Below are 12338 nucleotides of genomic sequence, written 5' to 3' on the forward strand. Positions count from 1 at the left end.
CATACCTCAGGCCTTGCTAGAAACCATCCCTGCACAGTAAAAATGGCTATAAAGAAAAAGAATAAAACTTTGTGGGTTTAGCCCATCACTGTCATGTTTATTTAACCAGCATTTTCATTTTTCAGTTGCTGCAAATATTAAACAAGAACCATGAAGTCACCTGGGGGAGCACGTCAGTTATATCTGCACTGCTTTCTTGTATGATGTCAGCTTTCATGCAGAAAGAATGTCAGTGATCTTTTCATTCATTACTTTCATCTTTTGGGTTACATTCCAATCTATGCTATACTGTAAATCAGGTTACAATACATACAATATATCTAAGATAAATGCTCACCCCACCTTATCATATAATAATTGTGACAACTATTAAGATAATGATCCTTTGTTACTCATTACATACATGAGAAATAGCACCATTGAAACTAATAGATGCACACCAGCAAAAAATGCAATGAGAAAACTGAACCTGAAGTTTCAGTAGGCACAGTCACGTTTAATAATGAATCTGTTTTCATCATCAACTGCTCTGCATTTCACAGTCAGAAAGTGTAGAAGTCTGTGGTCACTCTGAGGATGTCAAACTTAGCTCAGGAAAAGATCAGGTCTCAGTAAAGAATGCATCAGTTCTGTTACAGAAATAACTATCTCAATCTGGAAAATAAGCATTTTGTGAACCCTGCATTTCTTACAAAACCAAGTGGTCCCCAAAGCATGTTCATAATTCTGGGAAAATGTATTCAAATGTTAGTCAAAATTCAGCTGCAATGGTATGTGAATTAAACATCACCTAAGTAATTTTTTTCCGGAACACACTCAGAAATAGGTGCCATAATAAATATTTTCAATCTCATCGTTCCTTACTTTCATCTAAAAATTTCACCTCCTTCTCCCCCCTTTCCTTCAAACAGAATTTTATCAAATGCCTTTTGACTTTTAAAAATGTTTGGAATTCTTTGTCAACATAGCAGATGTAATACAAAATATATACATATTAGCTTAAAAAAATATATATCCTACCTGGGAAAAGATGTGATCAGCTGAAAAGATGTGATCAACTACAAAGGTGTCCTGGCAAGGCCTTGCTCCTTCGCATCACAGAAGTTACATTTTTCTACAACACTGAAGAGCTACTAAAACAGCCAATCTTTGATAGATTTGACCCACTTGAGGTAAAAGTTGTAATGTTCATTATAAAGACTGTATCCCTAATGAAACCTTCATAAACTACAAGCTCTTCAGAGCAGTAATAATTCACAAACATTTGGAAACACATTATTAAGTGCCAGGAATTATTATATATATACATTATATATGTGTGTGTGTATGTTTAACACTAATTTATTTCAGAAAATATCAATATATTTATATATTTAAGGGTTATATTTAGAAGTCATTATTCTAAATGTTAAGAATGGAAATTGGATACCCCTCTCTGTTCTTGATTCACACCCAATACTTAAAATATCTGCAGATTTATATTTTTCTTCTTTTAAAGAAAGTTCTCTTGTGAATCCTAACTCTTTGGATTCACCCATATAACAAATATTTCCTATTAACTTTTTAAAATGCAAAAATGCATTAAATTAAAAAAAGAAAAAAAAGAAAAAAGAAAAAAGAAAAAAGAAAAAAGCAGTAGTCATATCTAGCTTAATTATAGAGATATCTGTTATTTGGGAACATGTAGCACAGTGACAGCAATAGATGACATTCAGCATTCTTCCTGTTTATACTGGTTGTGGGCTGAGAGCTAAAAACAGGCTCTGCCAACACGCACCCAGCATAAGACTATAGTTGGACATCTTCCTTTCTCTAAGGCTGAATCACCCACCTCTTAATAATCAATCCAAGCTAAGTAAGACTTCCAGTACTGGCTCTTACATTGCAATATGGTCACTTAATTCCCACAGGAATCCAAGAAGCAGTTGGATGTGCATAACTGAAAACTAACTTCAAAGTAAGCACTTGTTGCATTTTGACAGGATTTGTTAGATTATCAGGATAATCTAACTTGTTCTATGACTCTAGTGATGGTGACCTTTCTGGCCTACCAGAAAAAAAAAAAAAAAAAAGGCATTAGGGTGTGTCTGCCTTGCACAATGCCCTATTGTACAGTGCTCTCAGAGTGATGATCCACGAACAGCAGTTTCCCTTACCCACACTGATTCCAAACCCTGTGCAGTATCTCCCTCCAGCACTGTCCTGAAAGACAGACGTGATGTATTGAAGCTGAGAACAGGGTGGATAAAAGAAATGTGTATCATTACCGCAGTACCCCACTCCAGAGTGTCATATGCCAACTTTCTTCTACATTAAGGATACATTTCCAGTTAAACAAAACACTGCCACAAAGACACAATAAGAGCGACGAATAACTGATACCTGCTCGTAAAATAATTCTCAGCACTGTTTTTTGCATGCTTACTGTTTACTGTAATTCATACAAAGAGCTAAATGGACTCTTCACTTGACTGCTGTAAGAGCTCCCTCTGTTGTTACGCAGGAAAACTACCAGAAAACCTATTCCATTATCCTCGTGTCTTTTTCATCTTCAAGTCGTGAATTATCAAACGCTCCACCCTGTGAGGTGAGGACTGACACGATTTTCTGAGATAACTTTTCATGCTTATTTTCTGCACAGGTAACTGCTATCTTATTCCAGTCTTCCAAAGTGCTGACAGTGTCACTTAGAATAATCTTTTCCAAAGCATCTAAAGGAAATAAAAATAATTAAAAAATTGAAGGGAAAGGGAAAGGGAAAGGGAAAGGGAAAGGGAAAGGGAAAGGGAAAGGGAAAGGGAAAGGGAAAGGGAAAGGGAAAGGGAAAGGGAAAGGGAAAGGGAAAGGGAAAGGGAAAGGGAAAGGGAAAGGGAAAGGGAAAGGGAAAGGGAAAGGGAAAGGGAAAGGGAAAGACCCTGCATTTGCCTCAATAAGCTTTGTATTAATCATATTAGGGATACTGCACAAATCAGATGGATCATTTTTTTCAGATGGATTATAAATCCTATGATTGAGTAAAGAAAAACTGATCAAATTAAAGGCTTTTAAGAAAAAACAGTCTTTAATTTAAAAGGATTAAAGGCTAAAATCTTTGATTAAACTCAAAATCTTTTCTGAAACCCAGAAGAGCAATAGAATGACAGAGAAGTGGCAGACACCAAAGTTAAGAGCAGTTAAGGGTAAGATACAATATATACAATAGATGGAAATAACCATTCCTGAATGGAGATAACCTACTTTGCAGAAACATTATCTTTAGATTTAAGCATTTTTCTTGGATAACTCTAGCTAAATAAGCATTACTTTTCCTGCAGAGTCTGCAGCACATTCTGCCCATGCGGTTTGTTGCAGCTCTGTGCCTTTGGCTTGAGCTCACGTTGCCTGAAGAGCTTCTGCACCTGGCATTGTAAATGCTCTGGGAACTTACAAATCTTACATCAAAGTAGGACTTTGGTTATTTCTTTTTTATGTAAACAAGTTACTGGTTGTCCAAGAGGCAGTCTACAGAGTCTCTGCTAGAAGCAAGCAAAGTGCCTGCATAATTATTTCAGTGGTTGGGTTGCCCCAAGGGGTGCTCTGTGCAACAGCGAAGACTGAACCTGTGTGTGTGAGAGCAGGCAGGATAGGCTGTGAAATCTGACATGAGTGACCCTCATCCCTGTGGAAGCTTCAGAAGATGCAAGAATGCACAGTTCAGCTTGCTATGAAGGAAAAGCTTTTATTTAGTTTCCATTATAAACCAGGAACACTGAATCCAAAGTAATTTATAGGCTGAAACTGGACTTGAATTAAAATGTCAAGTTTGAAAGTTTGTTATTCAAATTTTACTGTGCTTACTTTTATTGTTCATTTCCTCCAACAGCTGAAAGCCATGCTTTTTGTGTTCGGCCGAGATAAAAGACAGGATTGTAGCCCCCATAGATGAAAACGGTGGTTTTCTAATCCACTGTTGACTGAGACAGCGAATTAATGCAGTGCTAGGACAGTTGTCCAATAAGAAGAAGTAATCATCTGAAAATAAAACACCAAGATTATTATAAATTTGCACATGGTCACCTCTCCCCTTCCTCACTATAAAAGAACACAACGATTTTCCTAAACACTGTGGAAAAGCTAGTATGTGATTAAAATCTAACCTTCATTTACTTGGGAAAAAAAAAAAAAAAAAAAAAAAACTTTTCTGTAATTATTTTAGAAATCTCACAGAATGAGAAAATGTGCACACAGAAGAAAAGTACTTAATATTGAAAATCCACCTTTAAAATGATTTGGAATATGGTCAGGGAATAAAATAAGAAAAAAATAAGAAAATAAGAATGAAAAACTGTAACTTAACTGAGCAATAACATTCAAAGCAAGAAGACACATAGAAGAAAAAAATGACACAGCCAGAAGTCACAGAAGCTAAGCAGAAAGGAGCCTAAGAAAGAACATAGGACACCCTTCTTTCCTTTCATTGCTGGATTAATAAACTCATGATCCAACAGAAGGCTAAATCTCTGAGATTTCCTGTAGGCCTCCTACTGGGGTTTTGGGAAATCCCTCCAGTGATTTTCAAACAAGCGTACAAAAAGAAATTCCTTATTTCAGAAGATCACGCATTGATATTATGATAAAGCCGACAGGGTCTTTTAATCAGAGTTCTTGAGGTCTACTTAAACATGATGACAAGTTCAGACTGATTCACTTCAAATTCCTTCTGTACAAATGTGGTCCAAAGCATCATCATTAAACCTAAAATAAATAAACTGTAGAACAATCATCAAAGGCAATACAAGCGCCTTATTATTTACCTAAAGAAAAACGTTCCACTTGCTGAATATAATCCACTGCTCCAGCAATTCGGCCCTGTTTACACAGGCACAACGCAACTTTTTTGTATGCACCAGAATGACCATACGCGGCCTGAGCCAAAGCCAGGCATTCCAACATGGTGTTTGGCTCCTCTTTCCCATAATCATAAATAAGGTCTCCCACTGCCTCAGAAAAAGTTAGCCTGAGGAAGACAAGGCAATAAAACAGCATTCCTAATATGCTTTGTAACTTCAGAATATTTCAAAATGACCTCCAGCATAAGTGGATTGTATAGATGGGTATATTTCTGCATGTATAACAATTAAACTGTTCCCCTTTTTCTTTCTGCCTCTCTTGCAGCCTTAATTCTCTACACTTTAAAAAGTAGCCTCTTCCTTCTCTTTCTTAATGTCTCAACTGCCACAGAAAGCAATAGCAACCAATGGGACATGTCTTTTAGAGATTACTGCAATTCCAGGCTGTGGCAGCTGGGAGGAACATTCTTACATTCTTCCTGAACATGGGAGATTCAAGACTGCTTTCAGAGAAAGGGAAATGCTCACATTTCTGACATCAAGAGTAGAATGAAAGAAACCCATCTTTCAGTAATTACAGTTTTCTTAATCCACAGTACGGTGTGAAAACTTTGCATCTGTATAGTTTTTAACTACAGCATAAGAGAAAAGAGTCTCAAAACTGGGCTCTGCAGTGCTGCAAGAATGGTTGACAGCAACGAAACTAAAATGTGTTCTTCAGAACTTGCTGTTGATAACACTTATTTGATCTATGCTCATATTGAATTTAAGATTTAACAGCGAGTTTAACAGCAGAATCAAAAAGGACACTCACTGGTACTTTTGGTTGTGTTTTGTTTCAAAGGGTTTAGTTTGAAGAAAAGGAAAAGCCTCATGCATGTCAGTGCAGAAGAACCACATACCTTTGCTGTGTAACCCAATGGTTTACCAGGTTTAATTGCTTTTCAGACAATGCACATTTAATTGCTTCCAGAGTTACAGGTAAATTTGGAAGGCGTCCAGCTGCAGTACTTGCATTTATGAGACTGTCAAAATACTTCAGCAAAGGCAGATTTCTTCCTTCAAGACAGCTAAGAGCTAAAGGGTTGAAAACAAAAGTCACCCAGAAAAGCACAAAGAGAAAAGTAACTTTCACTATTTAAGACTTCCTAAGTCTTTGTTTGCTGACACACGCCAAAGGCCTCTGACACAGTTCTTAGCAAATCTCTGAGGTTGTGTCATATGCGATGCTACATTAATCACTCAAAATGAAGGTTGCTCAGAACTGAAGGCACAGGAATCATGACAGTATTTTACCAGTGACAGGTAAAGGTAAATCTCAGGGGGAGAGATGGTTGGGTATTTAAGCCATATAGTTTTTCAGGTGAAAATGCATGAAATAACATTGTAAATGCCTTTGTACTGCTTTTGGAATATAAGATCTGCTAAGACTACTTTTTAGTAAATTTGTAATTCAGATCCCACATACTAGCTTATTGCAGTTCTTCTCTTTAAAATTGAATGAAAATCAATAAAAATATGCACACACACAAAAACAAATGTTGATCTTGTAAAGTTCGACCACACCCCTATGATTCCTCCCAGATTAAGACTTCAGCTGCTCATATCTCTGATACCACCAATACCACCGAATTTTGTATTTCCAAATACAAGGCAAAACATTGAGACAAAGACAAAATTATATAGACTATTTTTCATTTACCTGGGAAATTTAAAATCAGTTTTTATGTATCTTAGATTTCAGAAACTATTTTTAATGCAGCTAACTGGAACATTGCTTTACAGCTCAAAAGGCTAGGCTTAAGTAGTTAACACACATAACAGCCAAACTAGCAGGTGGACTTTTGTTCTTGTCTGCTACATGTCACCCCTCAGTAGAAACAGAAACAATTTCAGCACAGCTTTAGGAACAGCCTTACACTAGACCTTAAGACCATGGTAACAGGAATTTATACTTCTGCAGACCCTGAGTCCTAGAGTGATGGAAAAGGCCTTGCCTGTAACGTAATGAAGTCTATTAGCTAGTTGTAATTTCACCAGTCACACATTTTTGAAAAGCTTACCTGACTGTTTATGTTCCATTCTTTTCCATAACCCACTGCTTACCCCAGTGCTGCTCCAACAGTAAAAACAAAAACAAAACAACAAGTGTTGTAAGCTAGCTATCTCCTTTCCTGCCTTTCAGGGCATGTGCTTAACATAGAACAAAGGAGAAATAAAAAGCCTTACAACTTCCTTGTATTCAATTTGGAATTTTAAATGTAAGCCTCAAACCCCCACAAAAAAAAAAATCTTGTTTGATAAATCCCAAGATCCTAAGCACTAAAACAACTAGCTTGACATTGACTAAGATCCTGTAAGAATGGATCCAATTATCAAGTTCTTACATTTAAGATTCTTTAGAGCCTCTTCATTACAGAGAATTTCTCCAGGAGAATTTATTGCACAAGTTGCTGCAGCATCATACTGACCACTTGAAAATAATTCACTGAAACTAGTAAAAAGGAAGAAAAAATACAGAGTATATGCTATGCAAACACGAAATAAATACACGTACACAAAATGGCTGGCTTTAAATAGAAATCCAGTCAGGAATCCTAAACTTTAAGAATACACAGCTTAAAACATATATATTTTAACCTAGTACATCTTTATCGCGTTTTCCAGCATGAAGCAGCAATTTTCATTCCCTGCACATCCAGTTACGTTTCTTCTGCCTCACTACCTAGCACTTTTGAAAACGTCCATAATGAAAATTGAGAAATATAAGAGGGAGTTATCTGGACAATTGTAAAGAGAAATCAACTGCATTTTAATATAAGGCTTGTAAAAGATTGTGATTTAGGAGGGACTAAGAAAATTAATCAATTGCCAGAAACAGAAGTGAGTTACTTCTGTTTAGCAGTTACACAGCAGGCTATATGAGATCAGTTGATGAACTAATTCCTATTTTTAAGATCAAGCGGTTATTAAGTGATGAGATCTAGGCAAGGCATCTAGAAGTAAATCTCTGCATTGGATGCTTTAGAAAAGTCCAGTAATGTCCAATTTCCTTCAGGTATCTGGACACTTTTGAAAAACCTTCATTTTCATCAAACCCTCAATTTTGAAAAAAAGCCTACATTTTCACTTGTAGGTACAAAACCATATATATTTAAAATTAGCTTGTCAGCTTTCAGAACACAAGGAAGTAAGCTAATCATACACCTCAACATCTGGTCTCTTCAATGTCAGTCCCTTTAGAAAAAGGACCAAAGAGCCTCTGAAAGTGGACAAACCTTTGATTTAATGTCTGTGTCTAAATGGCAGCACCTTTTACAAGCTCCAAAAGGGTCAAAAAAAAAAAAAAAAGGACTGCGTTCAGGCATTCAGTATGATATATTAGCTCCAGTGTTGTAAACTGCTAATACAGAGCACAATAACAATATTCTTTTTACCTTTCAAAATATTCAAGTGAATCCTCAGCCATTTTACTAGGGACATCAAGAGCTGAAATATAAGATATGGCAGTGTAAGGTAATCACAGTACTACCTCAACAAGCAAATCAGCATTAAAAGTGCTAAAGCATTTCAAAACAACAACAACAATCAACTGATACATTTATATGAAGGCATATAATTTAAGCTGAAAATATTTTCATGTATTTTTAAAGAATTGAAACAATCTCCTTAAGTGGATGATAGTTTAAGACACACCTTTTGCCACATTAGTTAAACTCTAAAGACAGTTTTCCCGCCAGTGCCCTCAAAAATTAAATATCTCTCTGGAAAGACGGAGAAAATACTATCTTAAAGACCAAACTCTTAGTTCACTACAGCTGTCTACACTCACACTCTCATTCTTGACTGTTCTGACATTTTATTTTAATGACTTTACCTCTTTCATCATTTTTCGTGATCTGAGAGAGGACATTTTGCAGGGTGATAGTCTTGTCTGATTTTGCACAGGCAGAAATAGCATTTGCAACTAGTGAAATTCTAGTGTATCTACAGATAGTTGAAGAGGGAAACAGGTATGTTAGCAGAAGAGTTTCATGAATGCAGAAATACTCATCATAGGATCTGCGGTATCTGTATTAACAATTGATTCATGTACTGAGGCTTAATCTGTAAGACTTTAAAAAATGTCCATGTGACAGAAAGAACATATCAAAAGGAAGTGTTGCAGATGCTTGTGAACCTGAGCTTCAGCTTATCCCTCTTTGCTTCAGCTGTATCTCTTATGGCCAGTAAGTGCAAGAGTTCTTGTTCTAACTTTGTCTTTTTCTGACGAGGGACGTACTTCCCATCCCCATCTTTTTTCAATTCCAGCAACCGTCTGTCTAACTGAGCGAGATGTTTAGAAAGAGAATCCAAGCTGAGAGATTCCTCTACACTCAGACCTGTGGGAGAACAAAATGCCTTTCATGAGCTCTCCTTGCAAATCTCTTCCAGGTCTTTCTTTTGAGGAAGTCCAGCAATAACTCTGAATCATAGAAAATGCTGAGTTGGAAGGGGCCCATAGGGATCATTAAGTCCAACTCTGCTGGACTTTCTCAAGTCACGAGACACAAAAGATACAGAGGTTTGATTATATATTCTATTTCGTTCTCTGCTTCTCCTCTAAGTAATTCCTTACACTCATTTTTTGTTTGTTTTGGTTTTGTCTTTCATGGAGTTCAGATGTGATGCTCAGTCTTATAAGGTTCTCCTGTTGCAATTCACACTTGGCTCACATCCTTGCCATCCTGAATACTTCAGCACCATCAGGAAAGACGATACTTTTTGTTTCTACTCTCCATTTCCTATCTTTTAAACAAATATTTATACAAGGAAAGACTTTGCTTCTTACGCTGTCTGACTTACTTCAAAGATTTACCTGAAGCCTTTTGAAAAGTCAAGGCTGTGTCATGTCACCCCACCCACATTCTTGTACCTCCCTTCAAAAAATGATGTGCCAAAAATGGACGGACTACCCCCAACCAAAGGTAATGTTTGCTCTTTCCAAACAAGCTGTATTTAGGCACACATCCACTTAGGCTGCATCTCTTATTATTTTTCCTATTTGGACTTTAGTCTTGCAGATCTGTAATTCTCTGAATCTCACATCCTTACTTCCAACAGGCATCAGATTTGCCACCTTCTGGTCCTCAGAGGACCTAGTCAGTAGCCAAACTGCATACTCCCATAACCACCTACTGAGAGGTGCCTATAAAACACCATAAAGCAACCCAAGGACACATTTCAGTTGGTGTGAGATGGGGCCAGTTACATCCTTCTGCCTTGTTGAGTCCTCATTCCTGCAGATGCCAACGAGATCTGCTGCAGACGGGTTTAAGTTGGAGCTTTACAGAATGCCCTGGCTTGCATGAAAGACCAGAACAATCAGCTGCCGCAGATCCAGCAAGCACAACCAACTCTCTCTCTGCCTGCCCTGGGGTAGATTTAGCCCTTATAAGTCTTCAACTCCTGCTTGTCATCCCAAATAAGTGAGAGGCTGAGCTGGTGGTAACTCCCTCTTTTCTGGGCAAAAAATAGTAAAGCCGCCTGATGGCAGGAACACAGGCTGATTGGCATCTCACTGATAAACTGCAGTATTCTGGGTGGCTTGCCTATTCATTTGGTAATCATTATTACTTAAAAACATACTTAATGTAGAAGAAATGCTCACAATAGCAGAACCTTGGATTTACCTGGGATGGTTTTAGCGGGATGTACTGTTTTCTCTTGTGTGCCAAAGGTTTCAGAGGGCACCTTTCCTATATTTTTAATTTTTATTATTTCATTTTCAATTTTTGCAGAATTCTTCTCAATAGCTTTTATTCTGGGAAAACAAATGAACAAAAACCCCAAGCAAACAAAACAGGAATTGTTACCTGGTCATTTTTAATACATCAGGCTGCAAGAATATTAGTACCAAAAGCTTCTGAACTTGCTTGGTCTCACACTGTTTTGCTGTTTTCTGCCCCCTTGTTTGCCATATTCTATTTCAGACTGCACATAGCAAGATAATTGGCTCTTTGCAGAATTCTACTAGATAAATGCAGCTATATAGGACCTTCTTAATATAAGACTGTAAACTGTGAATTGTTAGCAATTCACTTTCTTTTCTGTATTTCTCAGCATCAGACAATCCATTTCAGCAATGACTGTTCACAAACATAAAAAAGTGTGAAAGTCAACTACACTTAAATTATTTACGTCCTAATTAAAACAACATATTTTGTTCTAAGCATCATGAGAGAGAGCTTACTTGTCTTCAAGCTCCATTGCTCTTTTCCTATAGTATAACAGAGCTGTGGACTCAGATTCCAGAGCTTTTAATCTCCCACGAAGAAAAAACACATTCCTTTGGCCATTCTTAATGCTTGTAATAAATGCCTCATATTCCTGTTTGATTGAAGTCAGGATGTTCTTGTACGCACTAACATACTCTATTATCTGTGAATGTATTTTTGGATGCAATATTTGTGGGAAGAGAATCAACAACAAAAATCTTTCTGGAACTTTCTAATACACAATAGCTTTAAAAGAAAATGGCTAGACAAATCAATACGTCTTAGATCAAGCTTTACACCACCACATAATAAAACATATTATTAACATAATAAAAATAATTAAAAAAAAAGCTTCAGAAACAGGCTTGGATAACCAAAGGTACAGGGGCCACATGTTAGTATGCTAAAATAAGTGAAGATGTAAAAGTAGACAGAGGAGCTTTCATTCCTACTTATCCAGGAAGCTAGGTGTGCAAGGGTGCTTTATTTATTTATTCACAGCATCTTCCATTTCAGTCAGAATCTGAAAAAGGCAGATGGAATCAGGCAGGCAGGAGTCCTTCACAAGCTTCAGCGACAACTTTTCAGCCTAACTGAAGAGCAGCTGATGCTCATACAGGGCGTATGGGGCAAATGGGGTAAATGTCATGGGTCTTTATAGTCAAACAAAAAAAAAGTTAAGAAAAGGGGTTATCAAGCATGAACCCTACTGTAATATAACTTCTGATACTATGAATTCATCATAATGGTTTCTATTTGACTATAGTGTACATAGTGGGCATAAAAGAAATGGGTAAGAATGCACCAACCTCTGATCTGTGTGATACCTACAGTTCACAATTGGTCTGTTTATGTATTCTTCCTCAGAAAACAAAGCAGCAAAGCACGCTTAGTGTGAGCTCTATTAGTCTTGTTCATTTACCTGAGAAATATGTTACCTTGTCAAAAGCGTTACTGTATATAATGTAGCGCTCCTCAGAGGGCCCTGGCTCAGCACAGCCCACTTTTTCAGTTTCTGTCAATATGTTTCCTCGAATGCTCTCCAGAAACCTCCTGTCCTTCTCCAAAAGGAAGGGAGGGTTTCTCTGCTGCCCCTCCATGGCTTAGCATGGCAACGTGGCACCTTTCTGACAGAGAATCCAAACCTCTCTCCTGCTTTATTTAACGCGTGCTTCAGGTCAAAACCTGGAAGAAAAGCTGAAAATGTTAAAATTGCACCAGGGATTTCCAAATTAACGTGACTCTCAGTACT

General features: G+C 37.2%; 1 protein-coding gene across 6 annotated transcripts in view; it reads right to left on the minus strand.

Annotated features, from left to right (window-relative positions):
- Positions 1 to 12338, minus strand: part of CLHC1 (clathrin heavy chain linker domain containing 1) — a 40966-nt gene that overhangs the window by 28272 nt on the left and 356 nt on the right. For 4 of the 6 annotated variants that reach the window (XM_068675275.1, XM_068675276.1, XM_068675277.1 and 1 more), the window contains exons 2-10: positions 12025 to 12271; positions 11062 to 11249; positions 10502 to 10632; positions 8267 to 8318; positions 7217 to 7323; positions 5732 to 5906; positions 4794 to 4996; positions 3838 to 4011; positions 6 to 2711 (exon numbers count right to left, since the gene is read on the minus strand). In XM_068675275.1, the coding sequence (XP_068531376.1) occupies positions 2521 to 2711; positions 3838 to 4011; positions 4794 to 4996; positions 5732 to 5906; positions 7217 to 7323; positions 8267 to 8318; positions 10502 to 10632; positions 11062 to 11249; positions 12025 to 12186 (1383 nt within the window). In that variant the 5' untranslated portion in view covers positions 12187 to 12271 and the 3' untranslated portion in view covers positions 6 to 2520. The remainder of the gene's footprint in view (positions 1 to 5; positions 2712 to 3837; positions 4012 to 4793; positions 4997 to 5731; positions 5907 to 7216; positions 7324 to 8266; positions 8319 to 10501; positions 10633 to 11061; positions 11250 to 12024; positions 12272 to 12338) is intronic. The other 2 variants (XM_068675279.1, XM_068675280.1) reach the window with 2 other exon arrangements.

This window comes from Anas acuta, chromosome 3, assembly GCF_963932015.1.
Source record: "Anas acuta chromosome 3, bAnaAcu1.1, whole genome shotgun sequence".
Classification (NCBI taxonomy): Eukaryota; Metazoa; Chordata; class Aves; order Anseriformes; family Anatidae; genus Anas; species Anas acuta.